Genomic DNA, 24,202 nt, shown 5'->3' on the forward strand with positions numbered 1-24,202 from the left:
TTGCTAGAATTACTAAAGTAATAAAAATAATAATATGCATAATCTGTATTTGTGTTCATTTCAATACAGAGATTGTTTCCTTTGTAAAGCACTATTATCATTTAAAGCGTTATTTATTTGCAGGAAATGGATAATTTAGTGCCTTGCCTTAATTCCTTATTTGAGCAGTTGTAAAATACTTCCAAAAATAATTTTAAGGGGTTCAAATTGTATTTCCTATTTTTACTGGCAATTTACAATTTATGTAGTGAGCATAAATCATTTGCAATACTTGAATCTTATGAAAAATGTACTCAAAACAGTTGAAACTAAACTTTAAGCTTTCGCATGTCTTACTGTTACTACAGCTGCACTAACATTGACTCTATCACCATCCAGAAAATTTATGTTGTCAGCTGTCACATTTAAAATCTGTAGCACAGTCCAGTTTTCTAAATGTTTACTAAATCAGTTAAAATATTTATGAAGAACTGAAATGTTGCATATGGTCTTAAAAGTTAGACCATTTATTAGCATCCTAAAGGGGTGGGGTTCTGTTGGTTTTTGTTTGTGTTTTTGGGTTAGTTTGGGAGTTTTTTTAGTACATGTATAAGAAATTTACAATAACATCTGGGACACACTCTGTGAGGACACTGAGCCAAATCAGTTATGAACTGTGTGGTCTGCTAATTACTGTTATATGTGTTTTACATGTAAAGTGACACAGAATAGTGATGGTTTTAAATTTGCACCTTGCAATGCATTATTCAAGTACTATTAAAAGTATCACAACTTATTCAGTGATTTAAAATTAAGTCTTAACAGCCAGGATTGATAAAAAAAGGTGGGAAATGGTAATTGGAAGTAGTCACTTGAATTGTCCTTTAAGTTGTGTATCATGAATGTACATATGAAGAAAATGTTAAGTAAATTCTGAATAAGCTGGTTTCTTCCAAGTTAATGTATTCCATTAAGCTAGATTTTTCTAAGTTAATGTATTCCAAAATTTAAAAAGACACAGGAATGAATTGCAATTAGTGCAATAGAACAGTAAACAAAATAAGGACTGGTATTTTTCTCTCTTTTTCAAAAATGGTGCTTTGGGTCCTCTGACCATGACTTGAAATCAGACTATCTCCCTCTGAAACATCCAATATATAGGACTGCCTTACTCCTAATAAAAAATGAACCGGGTATATAAGCCTGAAAGTTCTTAATTTTTTTCCTCTACTAAAAAAACACTTCTCCATGGTCAGCAATTAACAGCTGTATTTATGTCCCAGATCTGAAAAATTTTCATGTGGCTAGCCCTTTTAAGACCATTTTTTCAAATGTGAATGTGTATGCAAATGTTTAGAGGTTCAGTGTAAAAAGAACAGATGCAAATGATTGCTGTAGAATACCTCTAGAGGCATTTCCTTACAAAGCTGCTGCAATTTTGCTTCGTAAATAGCGCACATGCGATCACACATTAATTCTGAACTGCTCTATGTAATTCCTTTGTTTATGTCCTATGCCTTTTGAGAACGATTTGTATGGTGCAGTTCACAGTACATAAAAGCATTTTGAAATGTATCACTATTTGGCTTACATCTGTGTTTGTACAGAATTCAAATACTGGTTGATATAGTTGAAATATAGTTATATTTTTTCCATGACAGATAGGTAGCAAACAGTGTTGTGTATTATTATTATTGTTATTATTATTATCATTACCACCTTTTGTGTTATGCTCTAATAAAGCTTACAGGTTGCAACATACGTAACTCCTTGTTGATTATAGGAGATAGTTACTGGTTCACTTTGATGCTAATACACATTAAACAAAATCTAATCAAGACTTAAATAATTGATTTTAGTTATCTTTGTCTTTGTGCTAATGATATCTAGATTTCTTTCGGAAAAAAAAGTTTTGGAAGAATAAATTCTTTTTATTTTCATGTACTTGTAACAATTGGTTTTAGAAACTAATAGTTAAGCCAGTTTTGTTTATAAGGACACATCCTGATTGTCTAAAACTTCTGATTATCGAGATAATCAGATCTTTATAATTCAGTTCAACAACGGGTTTTTTTCTTCTTTTATTACAGTCCATCCTAAGTAGCTTAAGTTGAGATATTTGGATGGCCTTACTGTAGTGAACCTTTTAGATGTCATTAGAAATACCATAAGATAAACTCAACAGTTCAGTTTTGCACGAATACATGCAGTTCAAAGCTGTGTATGTCTTAAAAATACAGACAGAAATTCAGAACTCATATTTTCGGGTATTTTGGAATAATTAGGGCTCAAATACATGTTTTTTTCACATTGCTGATTGTCCATTTTAAAGACTACACTGTAGTTCAGCATAGTCACAATTATTTTGAGATTATTGTGATTTATACTATTACTACTTTTCTAGATAGTAAAACTAGTGTAAAACCTTCATGTCACTATCAGTGAGCCTATGTATTTGGGGTTATGGAAACAAGAAGATGTAGATGAGCATTTAATGGACTTGGAAGAAACACATTTTTGTATGTGAATGGTAAGCAAATCTACAGGGTTACGGCAGTATTAAGCCAGCTGGAATCAGTGCCCGGGAGAAGTTTAAGGAGCCAGATTGCTGGGATGTGGGGACTTATTGAATTTCTCTGTACTGGGAACAGGTTGAGAAAAGGATCTTGAAGCCATTGTACTGACTCTGTCATTCTGGATGATTGCACTGTGTGAAGGTTTTCCTGAGGAATAAATTTATACCAACTTTTACCCATTGTTTCTCTACTGGCAGAGAGAAAATACTAATAGCAGGCCAGAAGAGCTGCTTTAAAAAGCAAAAAGAGGGATCCCTGTGGGAAGTAAAAATGATCCCCATGTCATCTTAAAGGGTAGCATTAATTAGATGTGAAAATTATAATTACTATGAAATTCTAAGATAACAATGTGATGTGTTTGCTAGAATATTACCGATAGCTCTATAGGTAACTTGAGAGAGTCATTGAAAGTTAAATGGTTAAGTGGCCCTTCATTATTGTAACAGTTTGGTTATATTTTTTGAGAAGTAACTATTTTCTAGAACTTTGTCACAATTTAACAGTGGTTTTTTTGGCATTTAAAAATACTAAAAACTATTTTTTCTGTAGTATTCACTGAGAAAAGGATACATATTACTTGTAACTGAGTACTAAATACATGAAGAGATTGGTTCTTTTTTGTTTGGTGGATGGGGAGGGAGGGTGTTTGGGGGTTTTTTTGGTTGTTTTTTAAATCAAATGTGGAAAAAGGATCCTGGCCTTATTTACACATTTTGGACTTGGCTTGGAGAGTCTGTTTCTGGAAGAATCTCCTTTCTCTCTCTCTTCCCTTCTTTGGGTTTTCTCTCTCCCTGCAGTAATGATTCCCTGTCTTTAACAAATGATTTTCTTTGCAATGAGACAGAATAGATCAATCTTATTATGAATTCACCAAATAATAGGCATGTACATTTTAGCACAAACATCCAGTAAAAATAAATACATCTGCAGTGAACATGGTGAATTATATGCAAACTTGCACTATAATAATAAACAGGAAACAGCAGCATCTGAGTCTGCAACTGGCTTCTCAGGAGGCTTCATGCTTCCAGCTGTGGTAGCAGCTGTGGATCTGCTCTGGGACTCCTGCTGAAATAAGTTGACAAGGGCTGATTACAATATGGAGTTCAGTTTCTGCTTGGATTCATTTGCCTCTTAACACACTTTGGTTAAGAAATGTTTTCTCATTTACCCTGTTTGCGGTTTTATATCCTTCACTTCACAGGCACTGTGCCAATGTGATTATCACCATTCATAGTGACCTTGATCATGGGGACCTTGTACTGTCTATACCAGTTGTGGAACATTGAAATTTGGTTTTGGCGTACTGGAAGAAATTGAAAACTCACTTGCACTTCCTTCTCCCTCCCCATCCCCAGAGGCTGTTCAGCATTTTTGTGCAAAATATTACACAGTAAACTTGTGAGGTTTTTTGGGGTTTTTTTATATGCATAGGAAACAATTTAGTAGAAGACTGAATGATATTCGTCTGCAGTGAAATCTGCAGACAGATGAGACACTGGGTAAGCTCTGCCAGATGAAACAAGTAGAAAACTTCTTTTTATCACTTTTTCTTAAAGGGAAGGATTTTGATTTCTTTAACCTGAGTGAGCAAAACAGCATATACCTGTCTGTTGCTAAAGCAGCTGTATCATTGTGTTCAATTGCAAGTCCTTCTTTCTGTCTCTGGCTTCATGGGCTGTTTTCTTTTTTTGTGTGCCGAAGATGTAGTTAAGCTATGTCTGGCCTTGATTCAGCAAAGATTTAAGCACGTACTTAGAATTAAACACTTCCATTGCAGATTCCACTTTGTGAGCTCCCAGATACTTGCTTCTGCTCTCATACTGTGGAGTGTCTCTGGTGAATATTCTGAGATCAGGACAGTCTTTTTCATTATGGTATATTTTTTTTCCAGTCCTGCTATCTTTTTAAAAAACAGCTGTATTCTCCAACTTAATTGAATTCACAATTAAATCCCAGTTGCCTCTGTAATTTATTGCTCAAACTCTTCTCTTTTCTCTGCTGCTTTTCTTCACATAGGATCTTGCTTTTTCTCCTAAGAAATATAGATACCCTATCCTCTTCCCTCTGTCCTTGCTCCTCCACTGTCAGAGCAGCAGAAGTTTCTTGTCTACTTTCCATCTGTACCCCCTTCCACTTGCCCCAGTGACCCCATGTTCTGTTCTTCCTCTTATTTCTTCCCTCCCTTATTCTCTTTCTTAACCTCTCATTGTCCTCTGGCTCTTTTCCACTTGCAATATAAGCAAGCCTTTGCCTCTTAAAAATTGCACCTTTGACCCTACTTGGTTCTTCATATCATATCTCATCGCCTGTCTCTTCTTCATTCCTAAGCTCATTGAAGGCACTGTTTATAATTACTGTCTGGAGACCCTCTTCTGTGAGTCCCTCCTATAACTCCTACACTTTGGCTTCTGTTCCTTGCTTGCAACTGTAACAACTCTCACCAAACTCCCTGATGACAAGATCTCAGAAACAGTAGTCTATCCTCATTCTTCTTGATTTGTCAGTAGTGTTTGCTGCAGTTGACCAGACTGTTCCTGTAACTTGTGTCTTCTGTTGCTCTCTGTGGCTCTGTCTTGGTAATTTTCTTCTTTCCAAGCAGTTCTGCAGAATATCCTTCAAAGTTGTTTCTCATATTGGAGTCACGTGGGTGGAGGTCTTGGAGCTCTGATTTGGTTGTATTCTCTTGTGATTTTAATGTCCTATGGGTTCTTTCATACCCAAAAGTAAAAGAAAAATGTAACAGCCAAGTTTATCTGTAGATAACAGGTCTACATTTGTATTGAAACCTATTTTTACTTAATGAGTTGGAATAGAAAGTAGAGATGTGATAACATTAGATTTGAAAGTGAAATACTTAAAGTGCAGCTATCCACTGGAAAAAACACACATCCACTTAATGGTTTGGAAACACACGAATGCAAATTACAAAGCATCCCACTCAGCACTGCCTTAATTCTAGATATCCTGGCAAATACTCAGGCCAGACACAGGATTATCTTCGCTCTTTCATACAGACATTCATGTTTTCGCCTTTCACATGCTAGGCTCTCTCTATCCCCACTAGAAGTACTCAGTTCTTGCCTATGTATGTTCCAGCTTCCATGTAGTTTTCTGCAACTGACTCAAATTGTATCTCATTTCCTATAAGAATATAGCAAGACCTTTTCAAAAAGAATTCCACAGGGCTTTATGTTAGGTCCTGTATTTTTCAACATCTTCATAAATGACTTGGACACAGGACTGGAAGAGATACTAAGCAAGTTTGCAAGTGATACAAAACTGTGAGGAGCTGTCAACTCCCTCAAAAGCAAGGAGGCCCTGCAGAGAGACATTGACAAATTAGAGAGCTGAGCAATCACCAACCATATGAAGGGAATATGCCAGATTCTGCACCTGGGATGGGGCAACCTTGGATGTACAGACAGACTGAGAAATGAGATGCTGGAAAGCAGTGCCACAAAAAGGGATCTGAGGATGCTGGTCAGTGGCAAGTTGAATATGAGTGGGCAGTGCCCTGGCAGCCAGGGGGACCAGCCCTCTCCTGGGGGGATCAGGGACAGTATGGCCAGCTGGGCAAGGGAGGGAATTGTCCCTCTCTGGCATGGCCTCACTTTGAATGTTGTGTGCAGTTTTGGGTGCTACAATATGAGAAAGATATTTGTGAGCATTCAAAGAAGAGAAACAAAGATGTTGAAGGGCGTTGAGGGGAAGCTGTATGAGGAGCGTCTGAGGTCACTTGGTCTGTTAAGCCTGGAGAAGGGGAGACTGAGGGGACATCTCACTGCAGTTACAACTTCCTCATGAGGGGAAGAGGAGGGGCAGACACTGATCTATTGTCTGTGATGACCAGTGACAGGACCCAAAAGAATGGTCTGAAGTTGTGCCTGGGGAGGTTTAGGTTGGATATTAGGAAAAGGTTTTTTGCCCAGAGGGTGCTCAGGCACTGAACAGGCTCCCCAGGGAAGTGGTCACAGCACCAGCCTGACAGAGTTTGAGAAGCATTTGGATAGTGCTCTTGGGCACATGGTGTGACTCTTGGGGATGGTCCTGTGCAGGGTTCAGGGCCTGGATTCAATGATCTTTGTGAGTCTCTTCCAACTCATCTTATTTTGTGATTTTGTCTGCTAGTTTATGTGCTCTATTAAAAATGTTTATCCTGATAAATGTCTGGAGTGCACTTTACTCTTTTATAGCTGCATTTTAAGTATTTCGCTTTCAAATCTAATGTTATCACAACATCTGTACCTTTTTCTTCCAACTCATTAAGTGAAAATATTAGGTAAAATTCTGCCAAGCTCATTCTTGATGAACTCTACTGAAAATTTGTTTCTTCATTCTCCATCGAACTTTGTTGTCTCTCTGGTAGACAGGTCTTTTCCTGTCAAATTCTTTCAGTAATCCCTATTTTTTCCAGTTTAATATTGAGTATCAAATGCCCAGATAGATTGTATCTACCATATTTTCCTTGTTTAAAATGTCAGTCTGGTCGCAATGGTGTAAGTATGCAGAGAGTTTATAATCTCAAACAGATTTGTGTATTGTAGTAGGCAGATTCCTCAGGTCACCACATACTTTCATACCCCAGCAGGCCCAGTTGAATTATGTGAGCTCAGGCAATTTTCTGCTCTCTGGTGTGAACCACAGGGAATATTCTGTTGTTCTGTAGATGCCTTTTGGCCTGCTTTTACTTTTGTTTGCCCTACTCCATTCCAGATGTAATTCATGCCACATTATCACTACCAAATACATGTCTTCTTGATCTGACATTTGCAGCCATTAGGAACCTGTAAAGATATGTAAGTAAAGGGAACACATGCACGTACATACTATATGTTTTGCATTTACTTAGAATTTAGGACTGTTTTTAATCACTTTGTAAAAAGTGCTGTGGCTGATATTAAAAATAATTTCAGTAGGTGTATGCAGTCACTAGCTCTAGGCACTGTAGTATTATGTAAAAAGCAATCCTTTGGGTCTGAAATTCTTCATGCTTAGTTTCATTTGAAAAACTGTATGCATAAAAGAAATTAAAGAAATTAATCCTGAATTGCTTTTGAGTTATGTGCCACTGAAAATCAGGACAGTGTTTAAATGTTAACAGTAGCTACATTTTTATCTTTAGTGTAGATATGAAAATTCAGAATTTTGGAATTTAAACAGTGACATCTAAATTGGAGCTGATAGTTAATGAATTCTGTGGCCAAGTTTCAAAAACCTGGTTTTCATAATTCCACACAGATAATTGAAATCATGCCTAGTAGGCATCTGAATTACAATTATGAGCAGGATGTAATAGACCCAACCACTTTTGTGGAAACAAAATTCATTTCCATTTCTTTGTCAAAGCTAATCAAGCTCTTTTTAGATTTAGGTTTGCTTCATTTTTACTGTTACTTATAGTGAGCCAGTACCATGCCTTTGTGTAAGGGATGGAATATGCTCTATGCATTAAAATATGGACATTTTTTTCACAATTTGTTTTTGCCTGTTACTGATCCTAATTTCACATTCTATCAATCAGTTTCTCCTTCAACTGCAAAGAAACAATACGTCCTTTACCCCATGGACCTTGACTATGTAAAAACTGGCATCTGTTCAATCCCTTTTGCATTATACAGTGTATAATTTTACATTATATTCTTCAGTGTTGAGTGAAAGGGAATGATGGGAGATCGATGAAGGCTCTTGTTCTCCTATTAAGCAGTTGAGCAACCTCCCACTGGGACTGGGGCTCTGCAGGCCTCTGAATCTGTTGTAAATCCTTTTACAGTCACTCTTTTGATTTTGACTGGATGTTTCTGGTTGGTTTAATCATATTCCTGATCAATTTAGGATAAACAATTAGAAGTTTAATTAGAATTTCATGGCTCTTAATTGTTGTTAAAAAGAGGAAATTTAAACTGAATTCTATGCTAATAGAGCATTAGGGCTGAACAATGGAAGTTTGGTTGTGGCTTTCAGTTTTTGTTCTCTGTGGAGCCAATAGCTGCTAAAGGACACAGTTTGGCTTCTCAGTTTCTTCTTGTCCCAAGGCATACCTAAATTACAGCTTGCAGTGGAGCTATAATACTTCTGGGGCACTGGGACAGAAATGCCAGTACAGAGAGAGGGAGTAAAAGCTTCCTCATTCACCACAGTTCTGACGAGATGGTGGGGTTGTCAGAAATAGTCTGTGTCTATGGTTGCTCACTATGAGCTGGGTAGGTAGTACAAGGAAGAAAATGATGTCTTCCTCTGCATACCTTGTGAGGGCAAGGCAAGGCAAAGTTTGAGCTGGTTCTTGCAACTTCAGAAGGAAATAGCAAGAAAAAAAGAGTCTCCTACAACATTGTAAACTTGGCTGCATTGCCAGTCCTTTACAACTTATGACAATATTGAGCATAAATAAAGGTATGCATTGCTCTTCTGTGATCTGAACAGAAAATTGATAAACCTTCTGTTTTCATCTGCTGTAATTTTAACTTTTCATTCAAATCTTTATGCTAGATTCACTGGTTTATTTGTTCAAAATCATGTTTAACCTATTTTTAATGTAACATGAATGAATACATATAAATATAAATATAAATATAAATATAAATATAAATATAAATATAAATATAAATATAAATATAAATATAAATATAAATATAAATATAAATATATATAAACAGAACATTATGTGTTCTTTTTGTTATAGGTATGTGTCCTGTGCCTTGGGATGCCCATATGAAGGAAATGTTGTACCAGATAAAGTGGCAGAAGTAAGTGTGAATTTCTGGCTTGTCTTTTTAATGAACCAAAAATACATTTAAAAATGTCTATAAGTAATTTTCTCAACTTAGTAATAAAAAGATCTTTAATGGATAAAATTTAAGGAAAAAGGCAAAAAACCTAGCTAATACTAAAACTTGATGCATAACCTCACCTATCCTATACAGTCAAATGTGAGGAAAATAGCATTTTTTGATTGTTATCAGTCATGAGAAAAAATATTATGCACTATTTCATCTAGCAAGAAGGTAAGAAATTACTTAAGGAAATGGACTCAATCACATGTGTCAGTGGACTATGTTGTACAAGAGGATTTCCAGCACAGCTTTTTCCTTTCAAATCCGTTTTATGCTGGAATAAGCACACTGTGTTGTCATTGTGCTTCTGGTGAGGGTCATGTGATTGATACATGAACCAAAACTCACCCCCAGTATGATTTCTTAAATTGCTCTAGTGCCATAATGGAGTAAGTTGCACCTTCCCTCCCTGCTCCTTTTTCCCATTTAGAATAAAGGATAAGGAAGAAGATATCTTAGTCCAGACTTTTTACCAGAAGAGAGATGAGTGAAACACAAGTGTAAAATTTTGCGGGAAGGCAAAGAGGGCATCAGAGCTTAAATGGACAGGACAAAAAGAAAGTGGAGTAAAGATTCCAAGAGGCTCAAGTCAGAACATGCTGGCCTTCCACCTAGAGACAGGCTTGTCTTCTCTGTTACACTTATTTTTGTTGATCTAGCAGAATCTCCAAACCAGTATTATTTTTTAATTTGTAGCACTAACAGCTAGTCAACATTTTTCTGATATATTATGTTCTGTGTGGGTGGTTTTCAGGTCCTTTTCTCCTTCATCTTCTTCTAGTATACACTGCAGATGGAATTTGTGAAAATACTTTTCCCACAGCATCCACACATACTCAGACTCTTTGCGGAAGAAAAAAAGCAAGCTGATTTAGAAGATACTCAGTATTTCTAAATTTATTTGCTTTAGTATGAAGTGAAGGTTAGAAATGACACAGCTTTAGTTAGACGAGTGATGATATACTGCTTACCATGTTCCCCAACAGGCTTCTTTCCATGTGCTGCTTGTTTTTTACCAACTCTCCTTGAACAGAACTCCTTCTCGGTTTTGCTAGTGGGATTGCTATTTAATGTTCTAGACATGCAAACTTTTACTCACTCAACTATTTTATTTTCTACATTCATCCTAATACGTCTTCTTGCATACCAGTACACCACTGTGTTTGTGTTCATGAATAAAAGCCACTGCATTAAATTTATTAATTCCATCCCTGGTTTAGCAAGCACTGCTATATATAGAAGCATCTGATGGATTTCATGTAAATATGTGTACAGAATCAGCATTATCAAGATTACTGGCTGAGTTGCTGAACTCTTTTCAGAGAGCTGCTGCTCTGGTCATCCTCTTTTTGAGACTGGAGCATTTTGACTCCCTTGACTGTGTATTGCCATCAGCAGCTATGGTTGAAAGGTTTGTACAGTTTCTCCTGCAGTCAGTAACAGTTACCATTTTTAATTCTTTTTATGCAAAATATTTTTTAAACTGAAACAAAAGCAATTAGAAGAGGTGGATTATTTCAGACTACATGCATTATTACAGATTGTCACAGACTACATTAATTTCTGGCATACTAGATACATAGCTGCTTTACACATAGTTATCTAGTGAGTGCAAAATTCAGATGCCTTCAGATTTCTGGAATCTATCAGGTACATTTGTATGGTTATTTAAAACACTCAAACAAACATACAGTTTTCATATCCTAAAAAATATTGCCTAGTCTTGTCCTATTACTCTGCTGATTCTTGAAAGGAAGTCACTGCTTAACCATTTTTCATTTTGTGGTTTGAGAATTTCAACTTTAGGCAGATAAAGCTTGAAAGTTGTTGGAAACACTGTATAACATCCTTGAAGCCAGTTGTATAATCCATTTTCATATAATTCCATCATATGCTTGGCTGTTTTTGTCTTTCTGCCTGCTTATTTCTTTCCTTAGCTTCCTTTTAACCTAAAGCAGTGAATTAATTAAATTAAATATTATCCAGGACAAATTCTGATCAAACTGTCAAAAATGTACCTACTCTTGTTTGAATATTGTTGGATCATTAAAGTTTCCCTTACAGCACATGAACTTCAGTTTTTTTAGATTGTCAGTTGTTTAAAATAATCCATAACTGGATTATCAGCTTTTGTATTCAAGGTAAGAGTATAGTTTTATATATTATTTCCAGGAGTTGGACTGTGCCTAAGAGGTTGCAGTGCTGGTTCACCAATTCCCATTTTGATCTATGCTTGGTGTCAAGGCAGTGTTCCCAAGGGGAGTAGCATAAGACTCACGCATAACAAAACTGCTCAGTGGTGCAGAACACAACCCTGTTTAATCAACAAAGCTGTAAGCTCATAATCACATCCTGATTACACATAGAAAAAAGTGTGTTCTCATCTCCCACACTCTCCTCCCAAAAATCCACATTGAAAACTTACAAAACTATAACAAGTTGCCTTCTACTATGGTAGAATAGAAAATTCAGTACAAAAAACTCCCATTCAGCTTCCAAGCATGCTTATTCTTCTTTAAATTAAATATAGATCTCTTTTTAAGGATCACTTGAAGTTTAGATCATGAGGAGTCAGTGATGATGCTCAGCTTGTTAACAGTTTCATCCTCTCTTCTTCCGTCTTTCAGAACTCTGCATTCAGGAAGCTGAAAGACCTAAGGACTGAGCATGAAAAATAAATGAATGCAATATGATTTCTAGCAGTTTTTACAGACTAAGTTATGACTAAAATACTCATCTAGAAAAACTTTGAATCATGCATTAAAAAGAATGGGGGGAAATGCAGTACATTTCTTTGCCCTGATCTTAAAGAACCCTAAGGTTTGGGATTTAACTGAATGTCATCCACCACTGACTGCAGATGATCCTTTTTTTCCTTGCAACAGTAGTCTAGTTAAAATGCCTACCATGTACTGAGAATATAAAAATATGCTGTGAGATTAATCCCTTTTGCGTTCCAGTGAATGTCCCTTTCTTAAAATGTATATTGAATTTATGTGTATATGAACTGGGGAATCTGACTTTAAAGCACAGTTTTACCACATTTGCAATAGTCATAGCACTTCCAAGCCTTAAACAGGATGATTCAGACTATTTGAAATTGTTTTTCAGCTGTTCTTTGAATTAAGTGAACGGCAGTATTAATCCAGCACTTCCGAGACTGCTGGTGCAGCACTTTGTCCACTTCCTCAGACATGCTCACAGCAATCCCACTCATGAGGTCCTGGAATTGTTTTAACAGCAGACTGCAGTGTGACTTAAGATGTCTTTTTGGAAGAGGGTTGTATTTTTTCATTTCTAAACAGTTAGTTTCTAAACAGGGATTCTGTTCCAGTGGAGTGGTCTTTTGGGATCTTTCATACACAGTGGGGAATCATGAAGGGAACAAACATATTGAGCAGCTGAAAATAAGGTGGAATCTTTCCAAATGAATCCAACAAAAATAAGATGGAAATATCCTGCATTCAATTTCTGAAGCAATATTTTCAGTGAAAACATGATTTTGTGCTTCTGAATGTGTTTCTCTCCATGCAAAAATTATGGAGCCAGACCTCAGTTTTCACTCATGCAAAGAACTCCTCACAGACGTAATTCCAGAAATATTTAGGGCTCTGCTTACATAAATAAGACCTATTTGTATATGGTTTTGTTTGACATTAAGAAGATTTTTAAAACTTAAGGACTAGAATGTTAATTAAGTTGCAGTTTTACTTTGTTAGTATTTTAATGTTTGATTTCATGAAAAGCAAGCAAAATTAATAGCGCAAAATTAATGTTGACTGCAGCATGTTAAAATTTCAGTTTTCATTGATCTTTTAAGTGCCAAGAGAAAGAAGAATCAGGATTTTTCTTAATTATTTATAATCTTTGTTGGCTTAATGTAATTTGCAAACAAAAGGACAGATCTTTACCTTGCACAGCTTGTGAGCTGAAATGTACATGGAGAAAACCAAACAGCTATGAAGTCCCCAGAGAGAAGAAAATGTTAGGAAAGGGCTTGACAGAAACTTAATTCGTCATGTTCACATTTTGCTCATTTGGATTCTGTAGGAGAGTCAGAAAGCAAATTTTTTATGGATTTGACTTGGTTAGCTATTCCACGTATAGAATGTAGCAGAATTATAATTTTAAAATAAGAGGATCTGTGGGATGTTCTTCTTCAATGGCAGTTTTCAAAAATGAATATAGGGTGTCTGATAAATACCACCTAGTAGGTCAAAACTTATACCTGTACAGAAGTATATCCTTTATAATGTATGTTCTTGACCTTATTTTCTACTCTTCTTGACCACTTGGTGTTTTTCTGTTTCTAATCAGGTATCTAAGAGGCTGTACAGTATGGGCTGTTATGAAATCTCTCTGGGAGATACAGTTGGTGTGGGGACACCTGGAAGTATGAAAAAAATGCTGGAAGCTGTTATGAAAGAAATTCCTTTGAGTGCTCTTGCTGTTCACTGTCATGACACGTATGGCCAGGCATTAGCCAATATCCTCACAGCCATACAGGTGACTTGGTTTCTTATTTTATATATACAATAATAGTATTCTTATTTTAATTCAATGTGCAATTTTAAAAATTCCTGCCATTAAAGAAATCATTAGAAGAGAAAAAAGGCACTCACTAAACTTGAGGAAAGTATTGCTCACACATCAGATTGCCTACTGGTATTATTGCTGTTGCTTTTACCAGGAAATGTCAACCCTTTTCTGTTAATTACCTTCAATTACATACAAAATCACTAAGAAACAGTGGTGATTATTACATTTCATTGACATTAGATGAAGGAGAGATGTTAAATAATTTTTTTCTTATATCTCAGATTTCAGTTTTCTTAGGAACAGCTGTATTTTTATTTTCCACTAAACTAAAATTTCTACTTTACAGATGTGTCTAAAAATAAAATGGAATAATGCATAATTACATCTGGATTTCAGATGGATAAATCAAAAATATTGGTAGTTATGCACACAGAATAGTCTAGATAATTTTTTCACTATTCATACACCTTCATTATTCCTTTTTGTTTGTCAGTTAGGCCTTCCAAATAAGATTAGCAACAACTTTATATCTTTAATCAGCTTTCAAATCTGTGCCTAAATAATCAGAGTTAATTTCTGTAAAAATTTTTTTCCCTTATGTTGATATATTTTTTGAAATAAGACAGAATGCAGAAAACAGACTGCAAGTTCTAGTATAGTTTTTGTAAAGATATAATCCCGAGAAATATCTTTATATGCATATGCCTTCTTAAGGAGACCTACTTTTACTAAATGTTACAGAATCAAAAACTATTTACAAACTGTAGGCCTTTATTGTTTTATTTTATACTTAATGGTGTCTTCTGTTTCCTTGCAATTCAGGGAGTCATTCTGAAGGTCAAAGTTTCCTTTGTCTGAGTTGTTATTTTGGCAGAACTCATGTTATTTAGATACAACTGTGTTAACAGTATTTGTGGTATATGCCGCAAGAAGGAACAAGGAAAGTTTCAGTATGGGAATCCACAGGTATTGGATTAAATAGGGAATGCCAAAAAATGGTAAGAAAGGTTCTAACTTTTACTCACAGCGTTCACTATTCACCCTTAATCACTTTTACTACTGCAAATGTGTGTGTATGTACCATGGGATAAATAAATTGCTAATTTCACAGTTAGCTTCAGTTACAGATGCAATAGCTAAAAGCATGAAAACCCCTGAGCATGGGAGGAGTTGGCCATAAAGATACTTTAAGCATTGTTTTTCAAATCCTTCCTTAAAGTAATTGCTGTCATGGTGCCTACTAAACACTGAAAAATGGCTATGCTTTGTTAACTCCAGTATTTGTTGTAAGTCATTCTTGTCTCATGTTTACCTCTTGCTCCTATCTTTTGATTTAGTTCTTCAACCAATTGTGTAAAAGCTAAAAGTGAAAAAAAACCCTCCAAACCTCTTAGGTACCTAATGTGAAGTTTAGGATAATTAACAGGCAAATTCAAGAGAGCAAAGACTTAAAAAGAAATTCCTATGCAATCTTCTCAGATTTCTGCGAAGGTGGGGTGCCTGAGACCCACCAGAAAACTTCCCTCTGTTGTCAAGGTCTCCTACAGTACATGTCTAAAGGTGCAGTGGTTTTGGCTGAGCTGAACTTGTCATAGAGTTTGCCAAAAGTTCTTGATGAAGCAGGCATTGCACAGTCTCTCTGACTGGCTTTGTGCAAGCAGCTCCTTGGCTCACTGAAAAGAAAGTCCCCAGGCTTTCTCAGGATCTGTGAGATCCGGCACCTCACAGCATCCTCTCTTGTCTCTGGTCAAAAACCCCTAGCAGTGAATTATAACTCCTTCTAAAACAATACTCCGTCTAAAACAGGGACTCCTTCTAAATTGCATTTCAGCTGTGGTGGAGTGCTAAAGCAAGTGAATCAGAGTGCCTAGGTCACTTCCAGTCCCTGCTGTTAGGCTTGCCTGTGCTTTTCTTTCTGCCAAAGATACAGGAATGGCAGGGCACTGGAATAAAACCCCTTGTCTTCAATTCAACTGCTGTTTCCTAAACCAAACTCTTTTCTGACACAATTCCTTTCCCTTCCCCCTTTATGGGTCTGCGTGACCGACACAATATTTCAGCAAGAGCGAAATGTGTTTGGGGGGTTGTAGAAGTAATAGGTTACAGTTATTGTTTGAAAACAAGTTTAAAGAACATTCAGCAGACAAATTACACTCTTCCTAAGACATTGCTGAACAACCCCAGGCTGAGTACTCTTGTATTGTATATTGTATTTCCTAAGAATTAATGAATGACAGCTGGAAGGCCACAAATCACTCTGCACTAATTCAGGCATTGCTGCAATGGGAGATCTCCTAGGAGTGGAAAGAGTTGCTGGTGATTCAGTAAGTGATTTTTTATACAGATCACATTGTTCCATGCAGGATTATACTACCCAGAATATTTTCTTTCTTTTGGGGCTGATCCAAAGTCATCTAGAACTGACAGGCCATATCTGTATAAGAAATTAGCAGGGCAGTAGTCTTGCAATTTCAGTATTCGGTTTTATGTGTGTTGTTTTAGCAAAAGGATAGGTAGTGAAAGATGGGAGAGAGATTAGCCAACTTTTAAAGCATAAGTAATTTTTTGCATTGCTGAAGTGAATAATACAGATAGAAAGGAAATTCACTTTATTTTATGAAAGGAATCTGTGTAAAAATGTGAGGTACATGGAGTGATGCTTCAAAACAAACCAGTAAACATTTAAAGTAGAAACATGACTGGCTCTTGGTTACATGGCTTAATATAAAACTACCAGAGTATAGAATTTACCAAAGAGACAATTCAGAAGATAGGAAATGATGTGGACATTTAGTTAGAGGTTATGGTATTTTGAGTAAAATTACATGTGTGTTAACTAATGTGACAAACACATAGTGTAGCTAAAGAAATAGTAAAACATTTATAGGAAATTGTTAAAGACCTCCAAGGGAGGGTAAAAAGATGGGTCAGGAAACTTATTTCTTGAGAGGCCCTGGTAAGGTAGGCCATTGATCTGAGATTTGAGTTTCATTGGCATTTGGCTCCTGTTGTGTGTCCAGAATGGCTATGGAAGGAAAAGTGTTTAGTGGAAGTGTTCAAGAACTTTTTTCCTGTAAAGCTTGTATAGTTGCCAGAAGTAGATTTTTCTGTCTTTATAACATATTCAAACATGATAAAGAGTATGCTAAGAGGCAAAGAGGATATTTGTCTGGCTGTGATACCTGAATAAAGGAAACAATCGCACACATGATAGTCCCATTGAATTTTATCAAACTCAAATTGCTATCCTAATTCATTAAAAAGAACTTATCCCTACACTATGAGGATCAAATTCTAACTTAAAGAAAACAAGTATAAAACTCTAATGACTTAGAAGACCATGGATTTTTACCAGCTTATGTAATCATGTTCATCTTATTGGACACAATGAGATGAATGAGATTGTACCAGAAACAGAATTTAGCAAGTCTTTAATAAATTTTCAAGGTTCAGACTGAAAAATCCTGATTTGAGAGTCCAGGATTTTATTACAAACATTATAATATGTCCCCTTTTAGAGAACTTAAAATATTGAATAATATTTTATGAATTTCTTTAAGATCCTTGAATTTTAAACATGAAATGAACTTAAGAGAAAAGCAAATCCAAATAAGAATGGCTGACTGCTGACCTTTTTTCCTGCATCCCTTAACTAAGTTGATTCTAGCCTTTTGGTGTATGCTGGAGACCCTAACTAAACTGCATATTTTTTGTGCATACAGTTTACTTATATAGTAAAATCTAGGTTCACTCAAAGGCACTCAGTATTGGCCTGGCTGCTTTAACTGCCAGAAGCAGGAGAGGAATCTGAACGTAGGTGCTGAAGTTCATGGTTTATTAATTTACAAGGGTCATTTTTACAGGAATAGAGTTCACAACAGCCAGCAGCATGAAATGGTAGAGTCTAAGTTAAGCCACTAAAAAAACCCTGTGTTTAAAATACTCTTCTCCATGATTTACATGAACTTCCATGCAAAACATTGGATTAGATGAACTTTCCACCCAAAACCATCTCTTAGATTTAGCTGTCCATCTTGGGTTTTTTTAAATAAAGGATTTGATTTTTATATCTGTTGAGCTTACCTGAAGTCACAAACTGTCATGGCCCCTTTCAGGTGCAGGTTAGAGGCCAGCTTGCTGCTGAGATCTCTCGTCCAGGAGCTGCTTGCTGCTAAGAATCCTCAGTGCAGGCTCCCTCTCCATCTGGCAGTGGCTTTAAACCTGAAGCTCTAGTGCTTGGTCCCTGCCTGAGCTACTCTGCAGCAGCCTTGCAATTGCACTTGTGCTGTCTCGTACCTCCCTGATTCTCATTCTCATTCTCATTCTCACCTGTTGTCTTGACTTACTGACTTACCCTCAGACCTGGCTGATCTTGTCTGATCTTGGTTATTCTGTCCACACCTGATTCCAGTCTTGAATCTCTGACTCAACTTCTTGGCTTTGTTTTTCTGGTGATGTTGCTACCACTGCCTGCCTGGCTAAGACTTTGGGCTCCTTGCTTGTCTTCTTTTTTGGAGTAGTCTGTCCTTGCTGCTTTTTAGGACAGTCGATTCTTTAGAGAGGGGACTTGGCAACCAGTAACTTGAGCTTTAAGAATGGCTTTTAATGACAGGTAGCGGGGTGGGTACTGAGGGTTGGAAGATCTCATGAGCTTTGATTTTGGGAGCTCAGCTGGAGGCTTTGTCTTGCAGAGGCAAGGTATTCCTACTCAGTTAAATTCAGAAATTCGTGGTGTCAGGGTGGAAACAAAGCCCTAACAGTTCTCCACTTGCAGCTCTGTTGGAAAAAAAAGGGCTCAGGAATGCCTGAGAAATTGGTGTTGGTGTCTGACAGCACTTAAACGTCTCTCTCAGGTGCCAGATTACGCTCGCTGACATATTCCTCTTAAGTTTTCAGGTCTGCATTTCTGTGACTGACATAAAAGAATATGCCTGTAATGCCCATAGTGAAGAATTTCCAAATAAATTCATCATATGTTAGAACACTACTGTACTAGAAAATTCACTTAACATTTGTATCCTGTAGTTATTTCTTTCACCTTGAATTTGTCTGGCATATTTTAGTAGAAATCTACAAGGATGAGGACTCATCCTAGCTTATCCCAATGAATAACTAGTAGTTACAGCTAGAAGCCAAACAAGTTAGGTATCTGAATAGAATAGAGGAGTGGTAAAATATGATTATGGTAAAATGGTATGAAGACATGGATAGATGTGGTGGAAAGCTGAATGGGAAAAAAATCAAATGTATGTGAATAGTAGTTCCAGAAAAGTTGTTTCAGGGTTTCTGTTGGTGATTTATTACCTTTTTACTGAATTATACTACAAACATGTATACAGTCACCAGTTAATCTCCTTATTTAAAAAGAAATAACAGGATAATTTTCTTCAAGTACAGTTTTATGAAACTGTGGTGTAAAGTTATAAGCACAATACCTTTAGTTTAGTTTTCACAAGCTTTATGTACTGATAAAGAAAAAAAAACCACCAAAATGATACGTTATCATTCTTCATTTGTAAACAATGCTGTCTTTTTATTTCCCTGAAAAGCACAATCATCCCGAGCTATAGTGCAGTACAATAAATGGACACTTCTCTTTTAAGGCAGAGAAGATAGATGAGTAACTGTGAAAAGTATGAAGCCTTGCATGTTCTCATGTGCTAGGAGTTTCTCCTATATCAGTGAATATAAACTTTTTATCTGAGGAAACCAGTCCAGCCAGATTTGTCTGTTGCTACACACATCAAAAAAATACTGCTTTGGGGGAGCTCTATAGTAACTTACAAAATGAACTTGTAAGTATTGATCTGCCAAAATTCTTGCTTCAATAATACATTAAATGATACTAGTATTTTGGGGTTTTTTCAACAGTGTGCTGAACTAAATTTTAACAGAGCAAAAAATGATCATGACAGTTCAGTTAAAATTTCATAATTGGCTTACAGACTGATTTTTAAGCTAATAGGGAGGTACTGTGTGGAAATAAGGAGGCACGGAGGACAGGAACCATAATATACATCTTGGTTTGTCCTTTTCTAATTTCACATGTCACTGTACTCATGGCTTTTTTTTTTTTTTTTTTTTTTTTTTTTTTTTTTTTTTTTTTTTTGTTAATTTGTAAAACAGAAATAAGGTTTATCTTTTTTACTTTGTGAAGTGCTAGGAAAAAAACAGAGGAAGATCATCAGACAAGTACAGATAACTTTTATGAAGATTTAAAACTTAATTTTTGAATTTGAAACTTAAAACCAGAATAGATTTAAAGTTTTGTGTAGAATGTACTTTTTAGGTTAAGAAGCTAAGGTATATGAGTGAGCAAATGATCAAAATACATATATGCCTAATCAAATTATCTGGGCCCCCATAACCTTCCATTTCTTTTATCCTGCATAACCTGGCACTCTGAAGACATTATGAAGCATAGTGTGAACATGGGAGAATGCACATATGCCGTATGAAGCATGGACATATTTGGGGATATGGAAAAAAAATTAGTATGTTCGCTATTCTTATTTTGAATAAAGCATAGAAATGGAAGGGCTTCAGCATACCTCGCAAGTTAGCTTTCCTCTGCTGTTTACAAATGTATGCCAGGAAACTGCAGAAGATTTAACAGAGATCTCCAGAAACTAATTTCAAGGTTCAGATGGGGAAACATTACAAAAAAATTCAGCTTGACTGAGAGTAGCTGTAGAGAATTCAGGAAGGGCTGGTCATGCTTCAGTATTTTGCTGGAATTCTTTGAGGCACTTGCTGCCAGTGAACAGAAAGGATATACAATGGCCATCATATGCTTTGATTTTTCAGAAAACAATTTACAGTGTTCTGCACTGGAAGTTCATATTAAGGTGTGGAGCCATGTAATAAGTGGAAAGTTGGCTAAATGGCAGAAAGCAAATGAAATTGTGAAACAAAACTTCTTTAAGCTGGAAAGCACCCATCAGCAGAGTTGTGGATATATTGGCTTCTGGGTCCTCGGTTTTCTTGCTTAAATGAATAATTTGCAATAGTGTAATGCTCATATTCAGGATAATTGTTCTAGCTTACAGAAATTAATTTTTTTTTCAAATTTTAGATTTCTGTTGTGAGAAACAGGATAACTGGCACAATTTGTAAGTGGAAATCTGTGCAGCATTCTAAAGCATGCAAAAGAAAATGTTTGAGATCAAACATAAGAGAATGAGAATTTACAATTTTAGGTAAAGCAAGGTACTTTATTACAACATGCCTGTTCTTTTAAATAAGAGTATTCCTAGATTCCTACTTTTGGATTTTTCCAAGAATTAAATGATCCTGGGCACTTACTAGGTATTTTCTGGGTTTGAAAGTATAAACAGCACTTTTGAATTATTTGTTAGCAAGCTAGGTGAAATGTTGGCAGTAAAATAAAATTCTTTAGAAAACATCAATTAGCCTTTTTGTTTCTGTTTCCTTTTATTCCCCCTTCCCTGTGGAAATGACATAGCACTTAGCTAAAACTAGCAATTGAAAAAGCAGATGTTGGAGACAAAGAAGTACATGATATTAGGAAAGCACGTGAGTAGAATTGTTTGAGATTGAAAGCCAACAAGACAGGTGAATAAAACTCTATTTGAAAGCAGATAAGTTAGAGAGGAACTGGCAGGTGAGTTATGCAAAGCTAGCAGGCTGCAAAGTACTCATTTTCTTCCTCTGAATAAAAGTTACAAAAGTGAGTGTCTACTTTGAGAAAGTAGAAAAAAACTTGTATTTGATCAAATAATATTGCTACTGTGAGCAATCAGCTAGTTACTATTGTAAGTGAAAAGACATACTGCACAAATGGATAAATCAGACCTACAAATGGGAAGAAAATGAAAACATAGGCATTCATGCTCAAAATCTGACAGATGTTTTCCAGAATTTTGTCTTTTTTTTTTTTTTAAAATTGGTTTTATGTTTTTGCCTGTAATATCAGCAAAATAAGGAATTAAGCAAAGGAACAGGCAGCACCACTCCTGTTCTTTTCTCAGATCAGTACAGAAGAAATAGCAACTATATTTTTGTTGCTTTCTGCTGCTTTTTGCAGAATGTGCACAGTATGCAATTTCTGAGGAACTGAAAGTTTTTGACCCCTATCCTTATGCTTCAGAAAAACTTGATAGTCTGAGAGTCCACAAATAAATTAATCATTACTATTATTACAACTGTTACAGTATAATTGGGAAAAAAACCTAAATGGCAGACTTTGTTTCAAGGTTCTTATTCTTTGAACATTTTAGGATAGGAAGGGAAATATATTTGTTATTGTGTATTGAAATAGCAGTGAGAGTTCCCGAGGCAGAGATTTGTTTACATGCACATACCGATAGGTAGCCTGTATGTATGGTTTTTATTTGAAATGAAACTTAGCATACTATAAAGGATTAATGAATAATAGAAATGTACATTAGTTTATCTGCCTGTAATATGCTGATTGGATTTCAGAAGCTTTCAGACCTAGTTACTGAACCAACAAACCTCAAGTCCTGCTTCGGGATACTAAAGAAAGAGAGCCTTCATCAGGTATAGATTATTCTCATCTTCAAATTACCTCACTAGGGCTGACTTGGAACAGTAGACATGACTTTCCTTTGGCTTACAATCGAACCTTAACTGTCTTCTAAAATATTTCTAAAGATTTGATATTCACATGCAAATCTATGCATCTTTGTTTATATCTCTGCAAATTCATACATAATTATCACTCTATGTCTGAATGGAATATGAATGGAAAATCATTGCAGCAGCTATACAAATAAAATCTGAAATGGTTTTAGTTTTCTATCTCAAAAGCAAAGATCATTTCTATACAAAGAGTTTTGAAGCTGTGTATTTATTAAAGAAAATTAATTTGGCCCAAATATTCTTTTTCTGTGCTTGTATCCCCCTTGCACACTTCTACTTTTTTTTCAGAATGCTGTTTTATTGTATCTTGCCTAATCACATCTTAAATACTTTAATTTCTGAGTTCCCCATCCTGTAAGTGGCATTCATTTGCACATTTCATTCTGCAGTGTCAGTGGTACATTCTAATTTAAGTTTCATGATCATTTTATGATTCTTTAAATCTAGAACCATTAAGGCCATACTGATTTAATTGATCAGTACCTAAAACACATTTCTAATACTGCTTTTGTTACTGTGCATCTTTAGCCTCTTGTGAATGCACTTCTTCCTGTGCAAAAATAAGCAGATTCAAGTAATTTACTTTAAATGGTTCTCTGGTCTTCATCAGATTCTATTCTGGTGCATCCTCAGTAGACATATCTGGAATTATAGTTTGCAAAAGGGAAATGAAATAGTATTAAAAAAATATGAGAAGACAATTCTGTTTTTTTTCACCTTTTTCCAGATTGTAAGAAGCTTGCACAGTAGTGCTTGCAAACAAGGCTCCCACAAAACAGCATAGAATATAATTTAGATACAAAATTATATTATAGTTGCTTTTTAGGATAATACTCCACAGAGGCTGTTATTGTCTTTGTCCCCTTCACTTTGTTGTCTTTTGTAGTGCCTTTTTGCCATTCTTTGCATCTGTCAGTGCTTAAGCAGAGTAAATATCCTGCTGGCAGCTCACTGGCAAGAGGAAAGAATGATGTGAACAGATACCATGCTCCTGCATTCACCTAACCGAATGTTTTCCCTGGTACTTATATTAATTTTTTTTCTCTCTTTCACTGTCTTCCTAGGCGTTGTTTGATAGTTTTAAGTCCACACAGCCAGAGCAATAGTCTCTTTACAGACCTCCTTTTATCATCCCAACTGTGTCTTGTTTAACTTGAGTATTTAAATGGCTAAGAGTCAGCATCATCCAGTTCTGAAGTGGATTGGGCAGCAATCCAGCTCTTTTTGTTAGAGACAGACATTCATTTTTTTGGACTAGAAACAAATTACTTCCAAATGCTGGAAATGTAAGAAGGCTTTAAAAAAAAACAGGGTTTCAGGTGTTTATAGAGCAAATTAGTATTAAATAGTTTTCAAAATGTTAAGCCATATTTAAAATAAATAATTAGTACTTTTAGAAGTCGTGAAAATACAGCACTAAAAACCTGAAATCACTGATCTTTAGCATGCATAAAAAGTATGGTGAGGGCACACTGGTGTCAAATTCCCCATGCATATTTCTATTGTGCCTTAAATTGCATGCATAAAAGGTACTATTTGGGAGTGGTTTTTTGCATGATCGATAGTGACTGGCTGTAGGTTTAATGAGATGACTGCCTGTAGCAAATAAAAAATTGAACTGATAACTGTTATTTTACAACAGTGTTTGAT

General features: G+C 35.9%; 1 protein-coding gene and 1 long non-coding RNA gene across 2 annotated transcripts in view; one reads left to right on the plus strand and one right to left on the minus strand.

Annotated features, from left to right (window-relative positions):
• HMGCLL1 (3-hydroxy-3-methylglutaryl-CoA lyase like 1) overlaps nucleotides 1-24,202 on the plus strand; it is a 79,622-nt gene that overhangs the window by 33,848 nt on the left and 21,572 nt on the right. Inside the window, 2 exon segments of the mRNA XM_066179765.1 lie at nucleotides 9,238-9,301; nucleotides 13,706-13,894. Of these exon segments, the coding sequence (XP_066035862.1) occupies nucleotides 9,238-9,301; nucleotides 13,706-13,894 (253 nt within the window).
• LOC136287235 (uncharacterized) lies at nucleotides 10,917-18,250 on the minus strand. Its single transcript, XR_010720121.1, has 3 exons — nucleotides 18,011-18,250; nucleotides 13,300-13,432; nucleotides 10,917-12,049 (listed from the first exon to the last, which is right to left on the minus strand). It is a non-coding gene; the product is annotated as an uncharacterized lncRNA (long non-coding RNA).

This window comes from Chamaea fasciata, unplaced genomic scaffold (genome assembly GCF_029207755.1).
Source record: "Chamaea fasciata isolate MVZ Bird 193981 ecotype frontalis unplaced genomic scaffold, bChaFas1.0.hap1 SCAF_3, whole genome shotgun sequence".
NCBI lineage: Eukaryota > Metazoa > Chordata > Aves > Passeriformes > Sylviidae > Chamaea > Chamaea fasciata.